At 42.3% G+C, this 26,831-nt stretch overlaps 1 protein-coding gene across 2 annotated transcripts in view; it reads right to left on the bottom strand.

The window, feature by feature from the left end:
- Window positions 1-1,857: 1,857 nt before the first annotated feature.
- Window positions 1,858-26,831, bottom strand: part of fgd (faciogenital dysplasia) — a 121,643-nt gene continuing 96,669 nt past the window's right edge. Inside the window, exons 6-19 of one of the 2 annotated variants that reach the window (XM_080733748.1) lie at window positions 23,855-23,991; window positions 22,548-22,704; window positions 21,172-21,310; window positions 18,986-19,044; window positions 15,265-15,411; window positions 14,067-14,159; window positions 13,722-13,801; window positions 12,880-12,910; window positions 11,380-11,484; window positions 9,715-9,771; window positions 7,389-7,478; window positions 6,504-6,590; window positions 4,485-4,619; window positions 1,858-3,870 (exon numbers count right to left, since the gene is read on the bottom strand). In XM_080733748.1, coding sequence (XP_080589874.1) covers window positions 3,562-3,870; window positions 4,485-4,619; window positions 6,504-6,590; window positions 7,389-7,478; window positions 9,715-9,771; window positions 11,380-11,484; window positions 12,880-12,910; window positions 13,722-13,801; window positions 14,067-14,159; window positions 15,265-15,411; window positions 18,986-19,044; window positions 21,172-21,310; window positions 22,548-22,704; window positions 23,855-23,991 — 1,626 coding nt within the window. In that variant the 3' untranslated portion in view covers window positions 1,858-3,561. Of the gene's footprint in view, window positions 3,871-4,484; window positions 4,626-6,503; window positions 6,591-7,388; window positions 7,479-9,714; window positions 9,772-11,379; window positions 11,485-12,879; window positions 12,911-13,721; window positions 13,802-14,066; window positions 14,160-15,264; window positions 15,412-18,985; window positions 19,045-21,171; window positions 21,311-22,547; window positions 22,705-23,854; window positions 23,992-26,831 lie in introns of both variants that reach the window. The other variant, XM_080733749.1, reaches the window with a different exon arrangement.

Genomic DNA, 26,831 nt, shown 5'->3' with positions numbered 1-26,831 from the left:
TGTAAACGTATGTTTTCTCATGCCAATAAAGCCATTTGAATTGAATTAAATTGAGAGAGGGGGAGAGAGAGGGGAGGGGGGGTGTCTAGAGGTGGGACTAGACCAGACAGTCTCCAGGTAAACAAAGAGAATTGTAAATCAGTGTTGACACCTTGACCTGGAGCTTCACAATTTGAGCAGTGGTGGAAACTCCAGGTGGTCCTTGGAACAATTCATTTAGAATTCAATTTCAATTTCAATGTATTCAATGAATTGAGTACAAAGGACCCCAACCATAACAAAGCCATAGTGTTTTCTTGGGTTTAAATCCTATTAGCAGACCTTGTGTCTGAACTGTAGCCTACTGGCTTTGTATGTCTTTTCCTATGCGAACTGCTGATAAAGTATTCAACAAATCAAAAAACGAAAAAAGAAAAAAAAAAAAAAAAAAGAACAGAAATTTAAATTCATGGAGAATGCAAATCGCTTCATTAGATTAAGCTCTCAGGAAACACTCCCTGTGACAGTTAAAACAGTGACTGGTTGAGTTGACAGATTTACAGAAATTATACCCATTATTATAATTATATGACAATAACCAGTGATATGACTAAAGCACATTAATAAAGCACATTATGTCTAGAGATATATGCAAATATGCAACAAAAGTAATCAGAAAAGTCAACCAAATGTGGCACTGCACAAAGAAGAAAAGTCTTCTTGTGGTCTTCTTGCCTTCATGCAGTGCCATTTCCACTATTACATTCAATTGCAGACACTTTTATCTATTCACTTTATAAAGTATTTCAAATATGTATTACCTCTAATATCATCGTTGTCGGGTGGAAAAACTCATTTCTCCAAGTTGTGTGCTTGTAGATCGGCTGTTTTCACTAGTCTAAATCATTTTAAAAATGGAAAATGCAAAACGAACGGTTTTGGACATTTTTCAGGTTTTCACCCGACAACGACGATATGCAGGTTTTATGAATGTGCAGTAGAGAGAGAGACAAAGAGAGAGACTCACGGGACAAAAGGATGCCATCGGCGTGACACTGAACGTGCCACAAGTCTGCTTGTTTATTTATGATATGCTTGACAGCTTTTTCCCAACGGCGCACAATCCAAGTTAAAACACTCAATACTGACTTTGCTCACTTACAGTACAACAAGGACGCATTCTGGAGTGACCAGGGGGAGAAGGGTTGAGCTTTCAGCAAGGTTTTTTCAGAGCACCGTACATAAATATGAGTTGAATTTTACATGCACAGAGACGATGGAAGGATGATTCCTTAACTTTTGCTTAACCACCTGAAACCCCAGCATTCTGTTTTCTGGTCTTATTAATCCAAAGTTCGCTGAAAATAGCAGATCTACTGTAGATGCACACTTTTCTGAGAAGAGATTTGGTGTGTAGAGGGGACCAGCCAAGTATGGTCCACTGGGGAAGCCCAGTGACTGAAGTATAATTATACAGGGTTACCCATTTAGGCCTAGACTTATTGAATGCTTTAACCAGTGTGCCACGCTGTGAGCTTGTATATCTGCTATTTTTTTTTAAAGTTGTGAAAATGTGTGCAAATCTTTGAATAATGTATTTTTAGAGCGAACGTTTGTAACTCAGATTTTGGTCCTTGGAACTATAATATTTTGAGATATGAATATTTTTTTCACAGGGGTCTTTCACATGAAAAGGTTTGAGAACCACTGACATAGCAGTCTCTCAAGAACAGACTAACTGAGCTCCAGTTCAAGTGAAAAAAGGACCCTTTCTTTGACGATGGCTAAGCCAGATTGCTGACATAAAAATTAAAAACATTAGGTTTTTCAAAAAAAACCTTAGAAGGATTCAAAAGACACTTATAGAATCGGGTCAAAATTCTAATTTTCACGACTTTTCAAAAATAGCAGATCTACAAGCTCGCATCGCGGCACTCGGTGCCGCGCTGTGAGCTTGTATATCTGCTATTTATCAATAGTTAAAGCAGTCAATAATCCCAGGCCTAAATGGGTTAAGTGGTTAAGTTGTTGCTGATAGGAGGTGAGCAGTCAAAGGCCGACCAGTCTCTTCTTCACTATGGTTGGTTTTTACAAGCAGATGAATAGCTCATACAATTGGGAACCTATAGTTGGAAAAGGATTTACCAGGCTACGAACGGAGCGGTTCGCTATAGAGCCCGACCGATACATTCAATCCTCCGCCGACTTTTAACCACTTTCCATCGGCCGGCCCTGTTTTGGGCATGTCAAAGTAAGCAGCAGACATTCTTTGAAGGTTTTGGAAAATGTTTGAACAGGGCTTAAGTGTTTAAATAAAATTATTATTTTTTTATGTTGAAATTGAATATACAATTTATGTATGAAATAGTTATTTGTGTTGTGTCGGCCATCGCTGGTCTGGGTAGGACGTCTCTCCAGATTTGGGACCGACAGTCGAGCTAAAAGTCTGGCATGGAATCGGATCGGGCTCCAGTTCACATTTAAAACCTGAACACGGTCAGCCTGGCGGGTTAAAGTAAGGACGAGGCTCACCATAAAACCATATTTGGAGGGGTAGGAGTTATATGATTAAAGGGGAGGGGTTACGATATACAAGTGACAGTGGAGCATGGGGTGGCCAGCCACAAGCGTACAACGTCTCTTTTTTACCTTCTTTAAGTTAAAATGTCATCTTTTTTTGTCTTTGTTTTCCTTACAACACACTATAATAGTTTACATACTGTACAATCTGTGTCCCGAGCGGGGACTGAGTGAGGACATCCCGACTTACGTTCCATCACTGAAGATCGCTTATTTACGGCAAAGCGACCAAGTATAAATTAGGCTTAAAAAGAGGAGGGGGGGGGGGGGGGGGGCGCTATCATTCAATACTGGAATTATACACAGGAGCAACATGCACATGCGCACGCGCACACACACACACACACACACACACGCTCACAGACGCTAAAAACACACACTCACCCAAACGGGAAAGGCAGACACGCGTGGGGGGGGGGGGCTTAATGCTTGACAACACAGTCACATGATGTATACACGGTACTTCATCTTACAAATAAAAACATCCGACGGGGAGCCATCTTAAAAAATGTCCTCTCTTGGTCTCTGGAAGATAGAATACAAATCACACACCCATCTCCGTTCCTATTGGACCACGGCGACAACGCCCAGAAATAAAAAACTCTCATAAAACACAACCACTGTGTGTGTGTGTGTGTGTGTGTGTGCGTGCGTGTGCGTGTGTGTGTGTGTGTGTGCGTGTGTGTAGAGAGGCAGAGAGGCCAAGCGAGAGACTGAGGAATACAGACAGAGAGAGAGAGAGAGAGAGAGAGAGAAAGTGTGTGTGGTCGTGACAACAGCGATAAAGTGGCACATACAGGAAGTAATAAGTGGTCCTTTTCGAAAGAAACAAAACAAAAAAAACAAACAAACAAACAAAAAAGTGCGAAGGTCAAACGAATTCAAGTAATGTGTGTTCTTCTGTACACAGGCAGAGAGGGGGAGGGGAGGGGAGGGGTGGGCGGGAGTCAGAGAGTCAGTCCGGCGGCGGGGCCTCCACGCGGCCGCCCGCCCGCCGCTACGCTATTGGCTCTTCCTGTGCTCGGCTTTGGTGCCTAATAAGGACGTGTCCGTGGTGGCGCCGACGGCGGCGGCGGCGGCCTCTCCGCGGGAGGCCTTGGAGAGGAGCTGGAGCCACTTGAACTGCAGCTCTGCGTCGTGCGCGGCCAGCAGCAGCGTCTGCGTCTGGCCGCTGGGACTCAGCCGGAAGGCGTGCTGCTGGTGCTTCGCCTCCGACGACGACGACAACTTGTCGCCCGTCGACGCCGGCGGCGGCACCGGCGCCACCTCGGCCCCCGACAGCGGGACGGTCCGCGAGCGGTCCTTGGAGTCCTGGAGAGGCGAAAGAACAGAGGAATAAGAAATGGATGAAGTGGGTGTTGGGTTCACAACGCGGCACTTCGCGCTAGGGCATTCACGAATAGTGATTTTTAGTATTCGAATTATTCAACCTCAAATTATTCGAATAGTCGAATATTCGACAGGACTGGTCAAATATTAAGTAAGCAAGAGGCGAATATTGTGAAAATAGCAGATCTACATGCTCACAACGCCTCGCAACGCGAGGCGTATTTTCACAATATTTATCTGCGTTTGTAACTCAAATTTTGCTTCGGGGTGGTCCCTGGAACTAAATATTTTGAGATGCGGGTCCATGGCCAAATAAATATCATTTTGGGGGTCCTTCACATGAAAAGGTTTGAGAACCACTGACATAGTAGTCTCTCAAGAACAGACTAACTGAGCTCCATTTAAGTGAAAAGGACCTTTTCTTTGACGATGGCTTAGCCAGATTGCTGACATAGAAACATAGGTTTTTCAAAAAGTCTTAGAAGGATTCAAAAGACACTGCTATTTTTCAATAGTTAAAGCATAACATAATGATACACAATAATGTGTACCTGTTCTAAAGGGGCTTTAAGTGTCATGATAGGAGACGGTCCTACCTGTCCACTGGCGTGCAGACAGAGGACCAGAGGTTCCGTCCTGGTCACAGACGCCCACACTTTGGTCCAGGAGTTCCTTCCCTTCTCCTGCATATGGAGGTGTCCACACAGCAGGTAGCCGTCCCCTGTCACCGTCTGCCTCTGAGAGGCCCAGCCATACCACCGCAACAGTTAGTGTTAGGGCATTTAACGAAAAAGTCGACAAGTCGACCCAGTCGACTTCATTACACAAGTCGACTCACACCAGAGAAAGTCGAAGTAAAAAAATAAAATATAAAAAATTCTATTGTGAAAATAGCAGATCTACAAGCTCACAACGCCTCGTGATGCGAGGCGTTGTGAGCATGTAGATCTGCTATTTTCACAATTTCTGCCTCTATGTATTTGACAATTTGGACAATGTTTAATTTGCCATTTTAGAGGTATTAAAAAGTCCTTAAATTGGCACTTTAGAAATGTGAAGATACCCTCTATACACTTAAACTTAATGTTGGTTTGTTTACAGTTGAGTGAGAAAACAATGTTTCACATTAAGTTAATCATCTGGGGACCCCCCAAAATTATTGGGGGGTCGTGTGTGATGTGATGACGACGTCAAACGATAAAGTCGACTCCAACTCAACTTTTTACTGAGTCGAGTCGACTAATCACAAGTCGTTAATGCCCTAGTTAGTGTTCATTCTGTTGACTAAAACTTGGACAAAACAAAATGTACGTTGACTACCTTTTTTCACTGACAAAACAATTTAAAGGCTAAATAAAAACTAAGCTATGATGACGGCGCTATATATTGACAATTTCGTCACTAAATAAAAGCTAGACTAAATGTTAGTCTAGGGACTTGTGGAGAAGAGATCCAGGAGAACTGAAAGACAAGTAATTTTATGTTTGATTTGCGCTCGGGTGTTGTGCCCTGAAGTAGAAGATCTACATGCTTACACAACGCGTCGTAGAACGTCTATTTTCAGCATGCAACCAAGTGTAAAATCAGTATTTACGACGCCATCAAGGCCCGCCAAAATTATTATCTTTCCAAACATGCTGTCCCCACAGAGATATTTGAACATGGACAGCCAGTTCTACAGCTCCCCCATGTGGTGAGTACAGATAGGCTTTTGGCTGTCATCAACACTTTTGGTTTTAAACATGCAGGAGAGCATAGACTAGCGCAGGGGTCTTCAACAGGGGGTCCGGGACCCGTAGGGGGTCCTCAGAGTTAGAGTCCTCAGAGTCCTCCAAATCTTTGTGTGATAGAAACATTTTTTCTCTTTTTTTATTATGAACTACTTGAGCCCTAGTATCCATATTCGGAGAACTTTAGCCAAAAATAGCAGATCTACAAGCTCACAACGCCTCGCAGCGCGAGGCGTTGTAAGCTTGTAGATCGGCTATTTTTGGCAAAAAGCTTTGGTGTAGAGGGGAAAAAGAGCAGACTATGTACAGAGTGAAAGGTCAAGTTTATTAAGTATTGACGTTTCAAGTGGTTAAATATCTGAAAACACAAATTGACATGAACCCAAAATACACTGATGATCGTTGCTGTCAAACCATGAAACTATATGGAATCTATGAACAAAATATCAAATATCTCTAAAACACTAATATGTCCCGGTTTTCAACATTCTTACAAAATTGTCCCGTTTTTCGGCAGAATTAAAATAATAGTAGCTGTTTTCAGTGGTTGCAAAGACATTTATCATGTTCTTTTCACCTCAGAAAACATTAACGAATACATTGCGTGTCTGAATTCAACGCTGAGGCTGTTTGTCACTCACTGCCTGTACCTGCGTGTATGTGCGCGTGCACGAACGTTAGAGAATGGGCACGCACTTGTGCGGTAACGTGCGCATTGCTTTTAGGGTCCCGGTTTTAGGCAACAGTGGTTCGCGTCCCGGTTTGAACACCTGAAAATATGGTCACCCTAGTCTACAATACATTAATCGCCTGTCTGCCTGACGCACGCGCGCGCGCGCTCGCTCACACACACACACACACACACACACAAACACACACACACACTCGTCTCACCTCAGGGGCAGCTTCGAAGCACTCCGGACACACTCGACACGTCTTGTCCAGAGTCTTGGAACACTTTCCACAGATGGCCTGCAGGGGGCAACGAAGGGGAAACAAAGATTGACTGATTGAAGACTTTATTAGAAGGTTTTATAGGATATGATAGGCCTACAGACAAATAAAACACAGTACTATGCGGAAAAAAATCGAAATGACATTGTTGTCGTAAAACAAAAAAGATAGAACAAATGGTATTTACAGTAGAAAGGCCAAGGGGAGGTAAGGATAGGCTGAACTGAACTGATTTAGGCCTAGAATTATTGAACGCTTTAACCAGTTAAAAATAGCAGATATACAAGCTCACAGCGCTGCACCGAGTGCCGCGCTGCGAGCTTGTAGATCTGCTATTTTTGAAAAAGTTGTGAAAATGTGTGCAAATCTTTGAATATGTGTATTTTCAAAGCGAACGTTTGTAACTAAAATCTTGCTTCTAGGGGGTCCCTGGAACTGAATATTTTGAGATGGGGGTCCGTGGCCAAATACATATCATTTTGGGGGTCCTTCACATGAAAAGGTTTGAGAACCACTGACATAGTAGTCTCTCAAGAAGTGACTAACTGAGCTCCATTTAAGTGAAAAGGACCTTTTCTTTGACGATGGCTGGCCAGATTGCTGACATAGAAACATAGGTTTTTCAAAAAATCTTAGAAGGATTCAAAAGACACTCATAGAATCGGGTCAAAATTCAAATTTTCACGATAAAAAAAAAAAAGCAGAACTACAAGCTCGCAGCGTGAGCTTGTATATCTGCTATTATTCAATAGTTAAAGCATACAATAATGATACACAATAATGTGCACCCGTTCTGTGGTGTTTAGTGTGACTCACCGCTCCGCAGGTCTTGCAGTGGTGTTTGCGTTTGGTGAAGTTGAAGCTCTCGTTGCAGCCTTTGCACGTCTCCTTCTTCTTGGAGCTCTTCTGCACCGGGGAGAGAGAAAGGAAGTGATGTCACACTCCGGGCAGGAAGGAGCCTTCTTTTGTTGCCCTTTTGTCTGTCTGTCTGTCTATCTGACTGGCAGGCACGTGCATACATAGACATCAAAGGAGGCTTGAGCCCCTGCCCTTTTAACCGTCTGTAAAAAGTGCCCTCTCCAGAACAATTAGTGCAGTTTTTTACTCTGGTGAAAGAAATGCCAAATGCCCTCTTTCAATGCCATACCTGAAGGCAGCATTCAAGAGAATTGTCCTGTCCAAACTCTCCTGAACTTGAATGCAGCATCTTATGTTGAAAGAAATTTAGTGTAGTATCAAGTACCGAAAATAGCCGTCCTCCAAGCTCACAACGCGTCGCGCCGCGATGCGTTGTGAGCTTGGAGGTCTGCTATTTTCAATATTTTCACCAAAAGGCCCTTTTAGATAGTTCAGCCCCTGCCTCTATAATATTCTCTGCACGTCCCTGCTGGCTGGCCTTTTCTATTTTCCTTTTCCGTTAACTTACCCCCCACCCCAACACTCCTGGCCCCCTATGATCCCCATGACCCCCCTCCCTTCCACCAGCTTACTGAACCACGTTCAACCTTGCCTTTTGGGCAAGTCCTTTTAGCCAAAAATCTTTCAAAAGACCTGATGTAATAGATCGCGAAAGCATCGCCAGCTTGTAGATTGGCTGTTTTCATACGACACCGTTGCACGCCAAAGTATAAAAGAGGGTTTAAGTGGGTTTAAAACGAGAACAACAGAAAAAGACAAAGTGAAATCAGAGCAAGGCGACGACAGCAAAGCGAGCCGCCAGATGGTCATTGCAGATGCATTGTGGGAGGAAGTGTGAAATCTGTGCCATAGTTGCGTTAAGATTTCCACTCGCAAGACAGACGGAGCAGTGAGGTGCCAGTAACACATAATCACAGAATGTCTGTCTTCATAGGAGAGACTGTTTAAAGGTATATTCAGTGATTGTATTTCATTCAAATAATACAAATATAATTGGTACATTTTCCATTCATTCTCCTCACTAGAATGTGTGCTGACCATATAAGGACTTCCACCATGGCCCGTGTTACGAGCATAGCTAGATTCAGTTTTCAGAGGTGGCCAGCCAGTCCTCGACCAATCAGGGTAGAGTATGGCCATAGTTATGTTATGATGTTTAGTTATGATGGTCAAAATAAAAGTTTTGAGAATCACAGTCGCTTTGAATTAAGAACGTCTGCCAAATGCCTAGATTGTAAACTACTGAACTCATAAAATGCCACAGTCTCGTAGTAAATCAGTATCATACATATCCTGAAGCTGAAGCCTACCGATATTCAGTGATTGGGTCTAATGATCAAAACGAGAACATTATAATGGTGTAAAAAACGAAACATTTCCACACTGTAAGGCCAGTAAGGGACAAGATGACCCCCGGCCACTTTCATTATCACTGAATACATCTTTAATAGAAGACAAGCTTTTCTTTCCGTCTATTGCAGCGATTCTCTCTAGAACAGTGATACTGATAAATAGTTACTCTCTACGCTCTACAGTATGTATACTACGTTAGTTCAATTGATCCAAGCAAGTTGATTGATCATTGAAAGGATGCTTTAGACTAGCGTCTATAAATCCATCTGCTAGATTTCGATGGCTAATGAACCTTCCTGACTACACTGAGGTCCTCTCCAAATCGACAGAGCAAGTCTTTGTTCAGATTGCAGTCAAATCCATTTATTTAATTTGGCTTACAAATTACAGCACTGAACAAAAGGAGTGCATAATAATGTACTTGACTGCTTCTAACCACTGATGAAAAAAATGGTCCTCAGAAAATATAGAAAATGTAGATCCATCAATGTGGATGCAATTGTTAGCAGGTGAATCGTAATGGAATCTTCAGGCCATTGATTGAAGATACACACCTCTACTAGACTTTACCCCTGTGCCATCTGAGCGCCCTAGGAGACAACAGGAGATCTATTTTTTGCCATTTTGGACACTTAATTCAGAAATGTTTTGAACGCTTTTTTACCAATAATTGGGGACACCAAGTGGTTGCAACTGCATTTCAGAATAGCAGAAAGGTTTTATTTTTCACAAGTCTGACGTCATTTATCCTACCTGGGTCCCGTTTCTTTCCCTCATTATGACTTGTTTCATATCGCGTCAAATAAGAACTGTGTTCCAAGAATAAACAAATTATCTCAGCGATTGATCCTTTTTCTACAGGTTAACTTACCCGTTCATGCAGCCGTTCACCATCTGAGTCAATGGACGTGTTGTTGCTCCAGGGACCCTGCAGGAGACAAAAACAAATATTAAATATGTATTTTGGGGACTTTTCTGCCTTTATTTGGATAGTACAGTTGAGATGGACCGGAAACACAGAGAGAGAGAGAGAGAGAGAGAGAGAGAGAGAGAGAGAGAGACACAGGGAGCGACACAAAGCAAAGTTAATCGAGCTCGAACCTGCGCAATTTTTAAATGTTTTTCAAAACAATAAAAAATACCGAAAAGGTTTAGGCAAAAGAGGGTAAGGCATTTGGAAAAGGCAAGATAGGGCCTTGTATATGTGTGGTTATGAGCCTTAATCACAAGGCAGTAGGCAAGCCTGACTGCAAGCGTCAGACTCAATCACACACTTCGTTGGGGGTGGTGATGTGCGGACTGAAGTATCAGGCTAGCACTAGGCACCCCTACACTGCACTTTCACATCTCTACCACAAGGTGTCAGTGTGGCTCCAGCAAGGCTGCTCCTCTGGCTTGTATCAACCACAGGGCTGGCAAGCGTCCAGCACCAGACAAGCCAAAGTGGGTCAGAACACATCCATAGAGTTGCTCTGTATACAACTGTGTGTCAGAGTTAGAACCCTATTAGGCCATGACACAGTTCTGGGAAGCGTCTCTACGTAGGTTTAGTCATGTCTTGTTCAGTCAGGTCAGTCGTGCTATAATAGTAGTACTCACTAAAGTTTAGTGAGTAATATAGCAAGACTTCCATTGATGGTTGAGCTGTTGTATATCCGTTTGGGAAGACATTAGTCGTTAACAGGATGATCCGTGAGTGAGTGAGTGACTGAGTGACTGACTGACTGACTGACTGACGGACTGACTGACTGACTGACTGACTGGTCCAGGAACTCTGCACACAAACACAAGCTGAGCCACCTGACAGAAAACTCACTGGACTAAACCAAATTATAAAACAGCAAAATGTGCTACCGGGCACATTGGAGAGAAGCAACCCAAAAGCAGAGCAAACTAGAATGCTATTTGAATACCTGAGCAAGGTGACAGACCCAAAACAAAGAAGAATCTTGACTAGGTACAGACTCAGTGAGCATCGTCTTGTGAGAAAGGCCGCCATAGGCATACCTGGCTCCCTAGAGAAAACAGACTTTGTACCCACTGCACACAAAATGAAGTGGAAACTGAACTACACTTCCTAACCGCCTGCCCACTGTACCAAGACATCGGAGACACATACTTCCCACAGATCATAACCACACAAGGAGAGTTTGAAAACAACTGATGAAATTATGAAAAACATCTGCTGGGTGAAGTACGACAATGAGCTGCTGTGATAGGAGAAGGATATCAAATGGAACACAACCACCTTAAAGACTACTGATCATGGTGTACACATCCTTGCACTGTCTGCATCGAGTAATCTCCATACATGAAAACTGTTCCACCCCTTTAAATTGTACATATTTTATTTTGATTGTATTATATTGATTCTATTGTACTGTGTACACTTCTGCTTTGGCAATGGAAACTTATGATTTCCCATGCCAATAAAGCCCTTTGAATTGAATTGAATTGAATTGAATTGAATTGAATTGAATTGAATTGAATTGAATTGAATTGAATTGAATTGACTGACTGGCTGACAGGGACTGACCGGTGACTCAGGCTGGTGGTCGTCCTCGCGGGAGAAGGAGCTGTTGAACGCTTTGTTGAAGGTTTCACTGTTCTGCTTGTGGCGCTCGATGGTCGCCGAGATCTCCTGCAGGAGGGAAGGAGAAAGACGTGGGAGAGAGGAGGAGACACAAGGGGGGAAAAGTGGGACTGAGTTAGCCTGACACTTCAGTCCGCACATCACCCCCCCCTGTTGGTGGGTGGTTTGTAGTGTGGACTGAAGCTGCACATATTTTATTCTATTTCGAGCGCGCCTGAAGAGCGGGCGCATTGAATGGGCCAATCAGGGTTGTATGCTTGGGGCACGTGAACTCTATGCTCCGGTCCCAGCCCCCTCCAAACAGAGCTCTTGAGCTCACGTGAGACTCGCTCGTGGACTCTGATTGGTGTCCTCTGCCCACGTGAGAGTCTAGTGGACTCTGATTGGTCCGTGAAAACTGTCATGGCGGAGTCAGACTCGACTCGTATTATTTTAATAAACTATGAAATAGTGCCGTTTCCTCACGTTTTAATACCATTTTGCACTAACGTAAACATGCAGACATATAATATGTTATGAGAAATAACGTATTTTTGCAATGTCACGCCACGTCGCCGTCGCGTGTGTGTGTGTGTGTGTGTGTGTATGTGTGTGTGTGTGTGTGTGTGTGACGTCAATAGGCTTTAGCCCGCCCACGCCGAAGTAGAATCTGCCCTAGTAATCTCAGACTCTCCCGGAGTGAAACGTAGTGAACGTAGTGTGAGATGTCTGGCGCTCGCAGTCAGGCAAGGACTGAGTTACTAGGGCCCAAGGTGGAGGGGCCTTCATTATTGTATACTTTAGCTATTGAAACATAGCAGATATACAAGCTCAAAAGTTGTGAAAATGTGTGCAAATCTTTGAATATATGTACTTTTTAAGTGAACATTAGAAACTAAAATTCTGCTTCGGTTGGGTCCCTGGAACTAAATATTTTGAGATGGGGGTCCGTGGCCAAATACATATAATTTTGGGGGACCTTCACATGAAAATATTTGAGCAGCACTGACATAGAAACATTTTTAAAAAAACCTTAGAAGGATTTGAAATATTCAGAATTTTCACAATCTACAAGCTTGCAGCGCCGCGCTGTGAGCTTGTAGATCTGCTATTTTTCAATCCTTGTACCCAGGGCCCAGAATTTGGTGCGACAGCGACACCCCTGACAGGGAGAGAGGGGAGAGGAAGTCTTTATTCTCCAATGCTCCAGCCCCTGGAGGCTTTTAATCAGCTTTATTCAGCTGTTATGAGCTAAACGACACAATAATGAGAGGCTTTATGAGAGAACACAACTCACACTCACACACACAGAGCCTCTCTAATACCATTCTCTAATAGAGCTGGGGCACTCTGTGTGTGTGTGTGTGTGTGTGTGTGTGTGTGTGTGTGTGTGTGTGTGTGTGTGTGTGTGTGTGTGTGTGTGTGTGTGTGTGTGTGCGTGCGTGCGCATGGCTGCATGCGTACCTGTATCCAATCTTCCATTTCTTCCGCTGTCCTGTAAAGCAAGTAAGAAGAAAAAATAATTCAGAATTCATTTCCCAACACAGAGAAAAAAAATCCAGAACGTTCATTTGACTCTGAAAGTGTAAAACATACAGACACTTGCAGGGTCAGTTTTGTCAGAGTAAGTGTTAAGACACTTTAGTTTGTACACTCCTTAACAAACATCTGTGATTTAATTGAATTCAAATCAAGTAAGTAGCATGTCTGTCTCTGTCGGGTGGAAACCCATAGTTTTGGACATAACTGTTCAAGATTCAAATTTAAAAATAGCACAAGTAGCGGATCTCCGAGCTCAAAAGCTTGTAGATCTGCTGCTTCTGATACAGTATGTGACGCTGTAGTACGATCACCTACCCAGGTCCCCAGGTGATTAGCTTAATGTGCAACATTGTTTTCTCTCTCAACAGTAAACAAACTGACATAATGTTTAAGAGTATAGAGGGTATCTGCACACAAGTGACAATTTAAGGATTTTTTAATACCTCTAAAATGACGAATTAAACATTGGCCCAATTGTCAAACATTAGGGGCAGAAATTGTGAAAATAGTCGATCTACATGCTCACAACGCCTCGCAACGCGAGGCGTTGTGAGAATGTAGATCTGCTATTTTCACAATAGCACCGTGTTATACAAAATGTAATTCCTCAACTCTTAGTGCTCGTCAGGGTGGGGGGTCCCCAGTTAAAATATGATTATTTTGGGGGTCACGGCCTGAAAAGGTTGAGAACCACTGCTCTATACAGACATGTGGTGGTCCTGTGTATATATGGTACTGTATGCAGACATGTGGTGGTCCATTACCTGGCTTGTAGCTCCAGTGAACGCCGCTTGCCGATGATGGTGAAAGTGTGAGCCAGGTTCTGCTTGACGTTCTCCTGCACCTGCAAGAGACAAGAACCCCAGAACACCTTCAATGATGCGTCCTCGGTCGCAGCGCGGGTGTGGGCCTACCGAAAATACCAGATCTACAAGCTCGCAACCTCTCACACAAGTCACGTTTGCGAGCCTGTAGATCGTTTTTGTGCATAACACCCACACACAACCAGGTGTAATTGATCCTAATTCAGGCTCTACACCCTCCCAGTGAACAAGCACGCAAAGAACAAGAGATCAAGAGGAAATGGAGCTCGGTGTGTCCGTCCGTACCTCCATGCCAGCGATGTCGATCCTCTCTCTGACGCTGAACTTCTGTCCGATCAGTCTGAGTTTAGGAACGCAGTAAAGCACCATGTTGTTGAACTGGACGAGGGACACAAGACAACACATCAGTTACACAACCTTCAGTTTAGACTTGATAGCACTATGATCTGTGCAGGTTGGATTAAAGTGCATTTTCATATACTTAACCACTTGAACTGTCAATACCTAAATACTAGTCTGCTATTCTTTTCGCTCTACACCAAACCTCTGTGCCAAAAAATAGCCGATCCTTGTAGATCTGCTATTCTTTAGCTAATGTTCCACTAAGAATAGGGATGCTAGGGTTCAAGTGATCAAACATGATCACACAAAGATTTGGTGGACCCCTTGTAGTAACTCTGATGACCCCCTAGGGCTCCCGGACCCCTTGTTGAATACCTCTGCCTTAAACCTTCTTCGGTTCATAGTTTCCTACAGCGGTGAAAAAGTACATTACTCAAGTACTATCATTTTAGAGGTACTTTTACTTTAGTTGAGCATGTCCCCCCCCACCCCCCCCCCCCAATACTTCTACTGCACTATATCTTGGATGCAAATACTTGCTCCACACTACAATTATTTGAAAGCTTTAGTTGCTTTGTAACCTGGCCCCACGCTAGTTATTATAATAAAATATACAATATATCCTATCTGAGTCCAATCTGAAAAAAAGTCAAGTGTTGAATGCTTGCAGAACTGCTATCTGCTGCTATGATTTTTACACATTTTGAAAAGTGAATCGGGACATTCATTTGGGTACTTGGATGCCAATACATGTGTTCACTAAAGTAAACTTTTGAAGACAGGACATTCTGGAATGTGTACCCACATTAAAGTGTATTACCCCCTCAGGCTGGGAATTTTTGTGTATTACAGTATGTACAGTATGTAGTACAGTAATTCTTTTCAAAAAAAATCCAATGAAAGCCAAAGGTGTAAGCTATCAAATAGTTTTGGAATTTTGTTTCTAACTGCTACCGAGGCTGAGTAAAAACAGTGGGTAATTTTCAAATCGGACTTAGGTCTTTAAGGCTATTTTCAAATCGGATTCAGGCCTAAACGGGTTAACTAACACAACAGAGTATTTCTACGTTGTGGTAAATAAACAAATCTTTTTCCACTGCCGGTTTCCAAACACGTGACTCCCGTTTAGCCCTCTTCTCACCAGGTAGAGGTATCTGTCTTGTGCAGACCCATTTTTGGCCGACATCTTCTTGATGTGTCCCTCTTTGATGAGCTCGTTGGCTGGGTTTACGATGTCCTCCTCTCCCCCTAGCCGCTCGTAAACCTCCAGCAGTTTTTTCATCTTCTCCTGCAAACAGAGGCCAGTCCCGGTTATTATAACACAAACGAGTGGTTTCTCGAGACTCAACAGTTACATCTCCTCAGTGGTGTAAAGCAGTGGTTCTCAACCTTTTCACGCCACAACCCTCAAAATAATCATATTTTAACTGGGGACCCTACCCACCCTACGAACATTTTATATAACACGGTTCTATTGTGAAAATAGCAGATCTACATGCTCACAACGCCTTGCTTTGCGAGGCGTTGTTTCACAATTTCTGCCACTAATATTTGACAATTTGGCCAATGTTTAATTTGCCATTCTAGAGGTATTAAAAAGTCCTTCAATTGTCACTTTAGAACAGTGTAGAAATCCTCTATACATTTAAACTTTATGTTGGTTTGTCTACGGTTGAGTGAGAAAACAATGTTGCACATTAAGTGAATCATCTGGGGACCCCCGGGGGTCCCGACCCACAGGTTGAGAACCACTGGTGTAAAGTAACCAAGTAATTTGTGTACCCATGAACCTTGAATCATGGATGCATGGATGGATGCACTCAAGATGACCAAAACTACCTTTATGCCACTAGAGGGTGCCATGGTGCTCTCATGATTAGCCAAGACAGGGGTGTCCAAACCTTTTTCAAATGGGGCCACATAATGTGGCCCACATTAGAAAACATTAAAACACCCAAGGGCCAAATATATATCCTGACAAATTGTAGTTTCGGTCAGACCATAACAAAGTCACATACATATGCATCACAATTATTTATTGTATTTAACTATCATCATCATCATCAAATATCAATCTTTTGTCAGGTGTACGCTCTGAACCAAACACAAATAACTCACATTACCAAATGCAACCACCAGACGCGGTAAAAAAAAATACAACAAAATACCCTTTCTTTGACCCCTTCAGAATGAGACAACAGGGAACACGATATCCTGACCAATTATACTATAAAATATTTGACAGTGCTGGCAGGCCGTTTATAATACAATTTAGGAATGAAGCCGTGGGCCGTATAACATTTGTCATCGGGCCGCATTTGGCCCCCGGGCCACACTTTGGACACCACTGAGCTAAGATCTAATCTTGAAACTCCTCCTCCTTTGAAGCAGTGACACAGGCAGACAGCAGCATAACATTCTGTTTCTAACAGGGGCGTCAATTGGGTATGGCAGGGGTAGGCAGCTGCCATACCCTGGGTCCAGGGGGGAAAATAAAAGTTACTTTTAAATATAAATCCATGAATGTCTCTTTGTCTATCTGCGCTGGTTATTATGTTGTTAAATTACAGTAAAATAACTACAAATGCAACATTTTACATAATGGTCACTTTAACAAGGTATCATAATTATATTCTCCACACTTGTATTCTCCCCATCTTGACCAGATGGTATATTCCCAGGTTCCATAGGTCAGCTGCTGCACAGGTGCAATGCATTATTGTTAATTGTGGCACGTTTACTAACATGCTAAGTTTAGCTGCACTTGAAAAACCATTCCAGGCTGCCATATCCAGCCCAAGAAACCGTAGACACCTGTGTAAAAAACTGACAAAAGTATTTTTTTCCCCAGACATTGTGAAAATAGCCGATCTACATGCTCACAACGCCTCGCAGCGCGAGGCGTTGTGAGCATGTAGATCGGCTATTTTCACAATAGAACCGTGTTATACAAAATGTAATGCCTATTTTCCATGACGACTCCCATCTTTGCCATATCCTAGCTTTTGCTGAACTGACGCCACTGGTTTCTAAACAGACTGATGCAAAGCGTTATCTTCTTTACACTTTCAACATCGATTGAAGGATGTGAGAAGTCAGAGCAGAGGGAGAGAGGAAGGGGAAGAGACAGTCATTCAGTCTGTCCGTGTTCTGGCCAGTGTTGCCAGATTTTGCGAGAGAAATAAGCAACCAGCCCAAAAGAAGCGACTATCATAATACTTCAATGCATGAGCAAAATAGACGTTTGAAAAATAGATGATCTACAAGCTCACAGGCAAATCGCGATGAGACGTGTTGTGAGCTTATAGATTTGCTATTTCCCCCCAACAAAAAAGACACATTTGTTTTGTTTGTTTTTGACATTTAAAAAAAACTAAAAATGGTACAGGTCCGTGCAATTAGCCAGTAGCTATGCCCCTCCCCTAAAAGCTTTTGTCCAATGCTAGCTTAGCAACCGGCAGCTTGCCAAGGCTGTTGCCAATGCAAACCTTGGCAAGCAGGAAGTTATTCTAAGCTAGCATTGGACAAAAGCTTTCTGGGAGGGGCATAGCTACTGGCTAATTACCAGTATTTAGAAGCAACTTTACTGGAATAACAAGCCCAAAGTCGCTTATAATAAGCAGACCTGGCAACACTGGTTCTGGCTATGAAAGTGGAGGCAGGAAGCAGCAGTTTCCTGTCTCACAGTGACTCAGTGGTGTACTGTAAAGTAACTAAGTACATTTACTCAAGTACTGTACTTAAGGGAAATGTCAAGGTATATTTTACTTTACTGGAGTCTTTCCGATTCTCAGTACTTTTACTTTTACTCCACCTCATCTCAGAGACAAATGTTGTACTTTTACTCCACTACAATTATTTGAAAACTACTAGTTACTAGTTACTTTGTAGATTTTGATTATTATTACAAAACGTACATTAAGCACTTCAGCCCTATATACATTTCGGGCATTTGAATCTACAAGCTCACAATTGTGAGCTTGAAATTCAAAGGATTTGTTAACCCTTTTCTGCATTTGAAAACTTAATGATAACTCCTTTTGCTACTTTAAGTACATTTGGATACCAATACCTATGTACCTTTACTCAAGTACATTTTAAATTTCTGACTTTAACTTGTAAAAGAGTATTTCTACATAATTGCATTGATACTTTTACTTAAGTAAAAAATGGGAGTACTTTTTACACTACTGGCCAGTCATGATTGTGACAGTGTAGTTGGCCATTAATTGCAATTTATAACATGAGGGTTTTTTTTTACCATTGGAATAAAATGACATTTTAACACAACAGTTGCACAGGGCAGATATGACAAATATTACTTGACTATACAAATAAATAAATTAAATATCAAAATAAATTATGTAAAGTGACCAAAAATAGGTAATGCGTGCAATGCTTAATGTTTATAATTCAACAATGTATGGAAACAATGAATGGATCTACCGGCTCACAATATGTTGTGAGCTTGTAGGTCTTCTATTTTTGAAACGTTTTTGTAGGAACATTCAATATTTTCAATATTTCAGAATTATAATTGAAACGATTCTAATGATTATGCAAAATAGTTGCGATCAGCTCAAACAATTGAGATTTGGCAATTGTGCAATAATCATGACAGGCCTAACAGTATCAGCGCATTATAATCCAGCAACAGATATTACACATCATGAAAATGATGATCAAGTCTAGGCGAGAACAAAGTTAAGACAACGAGAGAGAGAGAGAGAGAGAGAGAGAGAGAGAGAGAGAGAGAGAGAGAGAGAGAGGGAGAGAGAGAGAGAGAGAGAGAGAGAGAGAATGGCCTTGTTCTACAGATCATGGGTCACAGGCAGAAGTTGCCACACTGAGAACATTCTCACCATTTTCCGGATTGCTGCATTGGAGTGGTTAGCGGCAGTAGCGATTAGCTCCAGTGCCTCTGCAAAAACACACACGCACAGAGAGAGAGAGAGAGCACTATTAGTACATCCAGCCTAACAAAGGTCAGACATTTGATCGCAACTGGCTTACATTATCACATAAGTAGCACAGTACATGATCGCACACAAGCGTATCGTCACTGTCGGGCAGAAACCTCGTATCTCGTAGATTGGCTAATTTCACTACTTTAAATCGATTTTTAAAATAATAACAAATAAAGGAAAGTACCGACAACAACGGTATAGAACCACTCTTTGAAAAGACCTTGCACCAAACAGCAGCTCATGGAACCAACTGTGTTCACATTTGTTAGAACAAAGAGTACTATGTTTTAATCTTAAGTTTACAACAACTATACGTTATTTCGTCACTAAGGACACCATGGTGTTCATGCTTGAGCATTCCAAACCAAACTTTCGGAAAGGCTCTTTCCCTGCCGCCCATGCATATGCAACTCTCATTTATTCCCACCTCCTTGCATACTTGATACTTTTTCTGTTAGTCATTGTTTGTTCTGTTTTCCTCAGCATTGGATGGAAAAGGCTGTCTTATGATCCGTGCCCTCCCATCTGCTTCAATTCATTTGAGATACAAAAGTTAATATGATGAAAGAATTCATATTGTTGATCAATGCGACGATACATTTGGTTTGGGCAATAACTGATTGGCCAGTACAGTCACTTTGATTGGCAGTTGTGTCGAATGCTCACCCCAAAACATGATTTACGAGACTGTGGCTCGTGTGGGACAAAGGCATGGATGTGTGTACAATGACGACTAATAACAGATTCATTCATTCATTTGGGATCAATATAAGTAGGAAAGTGAGCCTAGATGTTATTTAGTGCAGAGTTACATTTGCAGGCCCATTGAGAGAACTCTAGTTTCAATCACACATTCTCACATTCTGTTGCCCACAGGACAACATGACACATGTTGAGAGAGAGAGCTGTCAAGAGTGAAGAAGGGATTTCAAACAAAGTGATTAAGGGGCAGCCGGGAAACGCTGATTAGATTTGTTGAACACGGCCAGAGGGTCAAGGACGGAGTGAGATGAACTGTTGCGACAAACGAAGGCTAGAAACACAACCACCCTAAGGACTACAAACCATGGATTGACATCTAGACCTACTGCACATACAGTATGAAACAGAGCTGCTACCTTTAAAAGCATTTTGAGAAGAAAATAATGCTGCTATTTGTTCCAAAAGTGTACCCTGTAAATATATATAAAATGCACACAATGCGACATAGCTCTGTTTACACAATGCTGTACCCCGTCCAACTGTATATCGTCGTTGTCGGGTGAAAACCCTGTATGTCCAAAACCGTTCGTTTTGCATTTATCATTTTAAAAACGATTGAAACTAGTGAAAACAGCCGATCTACAAGCACACAACGCCTCGCACCGCGAGGCGTTGTGTGCTTGTAGATCTGCTGTTTTCACTACTTTTGTGCGACCGCCTTGTATGATAAAGCAGGGCTTTACCTCACGAAAGAACGTACAAATTTGAAACTTGGAGATACGAGGTTTCCGCTCGACGAAGATGATATACTGTATGTTCCCCATTTTTGAACTGTTTTTATTTTACTTTTAACACTTGCTTTGGCAATGTAAACGTATGTTTTCTCAAGCCAATAAAGCTCCTTTGAACTGAATTGAATTGAATTGAATTGAGACATCTTTGGTTGAGCAGTAGTCTCGCGTGGCCAGACTGTTGCCTCCACGATTTGGCCAAATGCTCCCGGCATACAGACTGTGCGAGATAAAGCGCAATCGCTCCCTTGGTGCAGTAGCAATAACATGTCCTACTGGAAGCGTTATGTCTCCTTTCTTTATTTTTTTGGGGTATTATTTCGTCTTTCTCTGGTGTTGTTGGTGTTACTTCCATGATGTTTTCAAACGTTTTCTTAAACTATACACTCATAACAAGAATAGGCCGCTCGAATGACTTTGTCTGAGCTATTGTGTTTCTGTTATGTTTCCAATGGGACTACAGTTCAGTGCAGCGGCGGCTACTTCCGATACTCGCCGTTCGGGAGCTGCCGTTCCAGACTCTATATAGCATTCGGAGATTGTGGAATAGTTGTCTGGCTACGCGAGACTAGTTGAGCGGTGACTCACTCTCGGCGTCCTTCCTGTCCAGCGTGTCTTGGGGGAGTTTCTTCAGGTAGTCTTTGAGCAGCATCTCGTAGCGGGGGATCCTCTGGATGGGCTCCAGCATGTGATGCTGCAGCGTCAGGCTCCCACACACGTCCTGTTTCTGTTGGACCAAAAAAAAAAAGGAATTGTTGCCGTCTCCATGTTTTAAATTAACTGTGTTTCTTTCGTAAATTAACGCCCTATTTGATAATCACACTACAGGCCACACAAAAACACCAGTAAGACTCCCTAATCGGGAGATAAGCGACCATCAGGTCGCATACACAAACTTTAGAAGGCAATCGTAGCCAATCAGGAGGGAATATGGGAAATGGGACAGATCCATGTTGATGACATGACTTTAGAGATACAGTGATTTTAGGCCAAAATCTGTAGTCTGTGCAGTGTCCAAAAATGTGTTTTGCAAAAATCAGCCTTATGGTGGTGCTAGAAGAGGGGCATGTGAGAAACGAGGGGCGGAGGTTGTGGTTTGCAAGCCAAGGAGTGTGTGTGCAACATTTTGCATGGATAGGGGCAACGGTGGCAAAAATGTGACATGACGTGACGGACAGACGGAGGGACTGACTGACAGAGGGAGGCGGACAGCCGGTGGAGCTTTTCATAGTAACTTGCGACCTGACGGTCGCAATCTAAGGTAGCAGATCCGCAAGCTCAGCACGTTTTGAGCTTGTAGATCTGTTACTTTTCATGCTTTTGAATTTGAATCCTGAAAAGTAAAAGTACGTTTTGGACATGTGAGGTTTCCTCCCGACAGAGACGGAATGTAAGGTTGTATACACAAACACACACACAGAAGATATACGCACACACACACTACACAAGTTCGTAGTACAGTGATGTTGCAACTAGGGCTGTCACGATATGACATTTTACATGACGATTAATTGTCACTCAAATAATTGGCGATTGACGATTTAATTGTGTTTTTGTCGTTGATAATTACATTTCTGTTTGACTTTCAGGCTTTGAAGTTGCATATGGCAGATATGACACTTAACCTAAATATACAAAGAAATTACTGACATATTTGACAAATTACTACTTAAAAAAATAACATTGATAGTGGAAATAGCCGATCTACAAGCTCACAAGCTTGTAGATCTGCTATTTCCACTATTTTTGACTCTTTTTTTAAATATATGAACGTTTTTCAACATGGAAACGATTGTGACGATTATGAAAAATAATCACGATTATGTCAAATAATCACGATTAGACGATTATGTAATAATTGTGACATCCCTGGTTGCAGCAAAAAATATCTAAGGGGTAAAGACACAGACTAACGGGCTTGAAAATTAACATCAACACGCACACACGCATACACGCACACACACCTGTATATTCTGAACCACGCTCTTGAACTGTGAGGAGCGCTGTGTCCAGGTGTTGACCAGGTCCATGGCTCGGTCAAAGTTCTTCACGTACTCCCCGTACATCTTCATAAAGGGAGCCAACTTCTGCAGGATGTCTCCTATGCGCGGGTTCGAGGCCCTGAAGTTCACACAGCATAGACAGGGGATGACATGTCGCATATTTCCACCGTGACCTAGTTGTCCTGCCTGTGCGTGTGTGTGTGTGTGTGCATGCGAGCGTGTGCGTGCATGTGTGTTTGAGATGACGGATGAGTGACACTAATTTGAACTCTCAAAAAACAGGGTCAAAGGTCAAGTTAAGAGAATGTTAGGGCGATTCTAGCCTCTTCTAGCAGGGGGTGCAATTAAGGCTGGGTTCCTGATTTTCGGGTTTTGTACGGTTTATCATGTTGTTTTAACGGGTTTCTAAGGTTTCTTTTTTACCTATATTTGTAACACAATATAACAAAAACCTGGGCTTTTTCTAGACACCAGGAGCATATGTCTATATGATTTATTTACTTATTTCTGCAACAACGTGTGTGTAAAATACATTTACTTACTTGAGTAGCCCTACTGACTGCACTGGTAGGCATTTGTAATTTACTTAACTATGTCCAATTCCCAGTACTTTACTAGGCCTATCTACTCCATTACATCTCAGATCCAAATATTGTATTTTTACTCAACTATTCATCTTAAAACTGTGGTTACTACTTACTTTGCAAATATAAATGATAAGATTATAAAATATACATAAAGAGAGAGGGCTTTAGGAGCCGTTTGCTCTGTGGAAATTTGTTGCCGTTTTGGAAGCTTGCAATGACGTTATGAGGTTTTTCACCCCCCTGGCGGCCAGGGGGTGCAACTGGTGAAATCGCCTATGGGACACCGTAAGTCTGTCTAAATGACAATTTGTCCTACATATACAGTATCTTCTCATGTCGACCACAACATCGCATTGTTCGCTTCAATTCCCGGACACCTGTGTTGACTCACTGACACAATATGCAGAGTTCCAAAGGGACCCTAACGGTTTTGTATCTCTTAGAGTTATGGGGGTCCTTGAAATGAAAACGATTTGAGAACCACTGACTGGTCTAAGACAGTGGTTCTCAAAGTAGATTCCAGGGACTCTGTGGGTTAATTTAGGGGGATCTAAATTGACCCTTACAAATCTGTAACTCTGACAGTGTACAAATGGAACCAAATGGACCCTAACGGGTCCATTTGGTTCCATTTGTACACTGTCAGAGTTAAGGGGAGACCTTGACGGCTGTGCTCCTCACCATTCCTCGATGATGCGGGTCTTCAGCTCGGGGAGCAGGAACATGTGGTGGAAGCGGTAGATGGAGGAGATGTTGGAGAAGATCCCTGTGATGACGTCCTGAGGGATCCCAGCTTCTGTCAGCTTAGTGCAAAATACCTGCAGAGAACCAACAGGGTGGAACAGGATGTTGTCACCGTCACCACTTTCAGGAAATGTAAAAAGAATTATTCACAAGCTCTCGGTTGATATTTTTCATTGGTTCAATATTTGTCAAACCCAGAGTCACAGACACAGTTAAACACTTTTTATAACTCATTTTATTAACTGTTTCTATAGCTATTTTCGCTACTTTTGTGTGACAATAGTGTGGCGTTCATTTATGAGGGAAAAAAAACATAGAAAGTTGAAAAATGTAGGTTTCTGCCCGACTGCAACAATAATTTATTTCACACTCTGACCAAGGTATTGATATGATGCAAACCTTGGTTCATCATGTCAGAGGATTATGCACATTTACAAACTAAAGTTTCACGCAGTGGGTACGCTGGCATGGGAATGGAAAATCAATCGCCGTTTTCTATCCTCGGAATATTGACCTTCGACTTGTGCTATTGTTTCCACAAAGCATGCCGTCGCTATCGGATGGAAAGCGCATGGAGTTTTCAGGAAATGGAAAGAATCACCTGTCTTCCAATGGATTCAATGTAGCTTTTATTTAGTCACAAGCTCTTTGCTAATACTTTTCACTGGTTAAATATGTGTTTTTTAAACCTACAGACAGACGCGTGCACGTTTTTGCCAACGAACCTAAGCACAACGGTGGGGGCGCAGGGGGCTGCAAGGGAAAGGAGCGTTTGCTTTTGGTGATGACGACGGAGGCGCGCCGTCTCAAGCGACCATGAGCCACGTGAGACACCGGCGAGCGAGCGGCAGCGCGCGAGTCGACGTGTAGAGCATTGCGACAGTCGCATGAGCCGACTCGGCGCCGTTACTGAGTTATGTGTCTTTATGGACAGAATAGTAAATCTTAGTCCCCCCGACTTTCGGCACCTCCGTGCAGTCCAAATGAACACAGCGAAGCGCTCCCAACCTCCTTGCCCACCACTTGGCCCCACCGGTGTGTAGGGCTGTCACAATTATTACATAATCGTCTAATCGTGATTATTTGACATTATCGCAATTATTTTGTCATAATCGTCATAATCGTGAATGTTGAAAAATGTCAGAAATAGTGGAAATAGCAGATCTACAAGCTCACAACGCATCGCATCGCGACGCGTTGTGAGCTTGTAGATCGGCTATTTCCACTATCAAAGTTATTTTTTAAGTAGTAAGTTGTCATTTCTTTGTATATTTAGGTTATGTGTCATATCTACCATGTACAACTTCAAAGCCTAAAAGCCAAACAGAAATGTAATTATCCAGGACAAAAACACAATTAAATCGTTAATCGCCAATTATTTGACAATTAATTGTCATGTAAAATGTCATATCGTGACAGCCCTACCGGTGTGCTTAGGTTTGTTGGCAAACGCCAGGTCGCCAGATAGACAGACACTCAGACAGACATAACCCCTTCCAACCAGTATTACTACTGTAGCTTGTAGATCTGCTATATAAGCTACTTTTTTGCGCACAAGACTATCATTCAAAAAAAATATATATACAAAAATAGAAAAACATAAAAAGACGGAAATATGTAGATACAAAGTTTCTGCCCGACAGCGACAATATGGATCATAATTAACTGTGGTGGGGAAAGTACTCAAATGTTTTACTCTAAGTAAAAGTATCAATACTGCAATGTAGAAACACTCTGCTACAAGTAATAGTCCAGAATTCAAAATGAACTCGAGTTAAAGTACAAAAGTATCGGTAATCAAAATGTACTTAAAGCACCAAAAGTATAAAGTACTTAATAATAAGTATAAAGTAAGTAATTATGCAGAGTGAAGTTTTCACTTCTATAAAATGAATAAAAGATCTTTTGATAATAGCAGATCTACAAGCTTGTAGATCGGCTATTTTCAAATAGCCAAAGTATATAAGGTGGAATGTGTTATACAAAGTATATCTAGCTACTAATGTTTTCAAAAAAATTCAAATGGAGTAAAAAGTAAAATATATTCCCTCTGAGAGAGTACTAGAGTCGAAGTAAAAGTAATGAATATAGGAAATCTACTCCAGTAAAAGAACACAATGTACCTAATTACAGTACTTGAGTACATGTACTTTAGTTAAAAAGACTTATTACCTGGGCACTTCAAAAATGACTACCCAGATGAAAAAAGATGGAGCACTCAACTGGTCTGCACGTTCATTTATTGTAGCGACAGGGTGACTGACGTTTCGACGTTGTGTCTTCCTCAGAGTGTACTTTAGTTACTTTCCATCACTGCTAATTCTATCATCACATCATGTGACATGAAGCCTGCTCCATCAGTTCCAACAGGCTGTCAAGCCTGCCAGTAACATCAACAGACATGCTAGTGTCTCTGTACAAAGTGCTGCCTGCCAGGCTTAGCCTGGAGGCACCGAGTGTGACAAAAACAGGAAGTAAGCGCGGTGGCAACCTCCTCTGTGATTGGACAGCTGTACTATCTCCTCCACCACATGAACTAAATAAAGAGGAAGAGGACCCGACCGCACTGTAGTTGAACAATTACAATAAAGCAGAAATAACTAAATGAGTTAGCAGCCCTGAATGAAAACACCACCGTCTGTTATAGCCGGTCACAAGGGGGGGGGGAGAGGGGGGGGGGGAGAAGTGGGACTGAGTTACTAGGGACCAAGGTGGAGGGGCCTTAATTAATTTATACTTTAGCTATTGAAAAATAGCAGATATACAAGCTCGCAGCGCGGCACTTGTATATCTGCTATTTTTCAATAGTTAAAGTACCCAGGGCCCAGAATTTGGTGCGAAACCCCTGACCAGCCCTGAAAGAAAACACGGCATTCTATTATAGCTAATGAGAGGCATGTCATCGCGATAATGC

The sequence above is a fragment of the Nannobrachium achirus genome (assembly GCF_963921795.1).
Source record: "Nannobrachium achirus genome assembly, chromosome: 9".
NCBI classification, from domain to species: Eukaryota; Metazoa; Chordata; class Actinopteri; order Myctophiformes; family Myctophidae; genus Nannobrachium; species Nannobrachium achirus.
The sequence above is the reverse complement of the archived record's forward strand: the minus strand, read 5'-3'. Positions and strand labels throughout refer to the sequence as shown.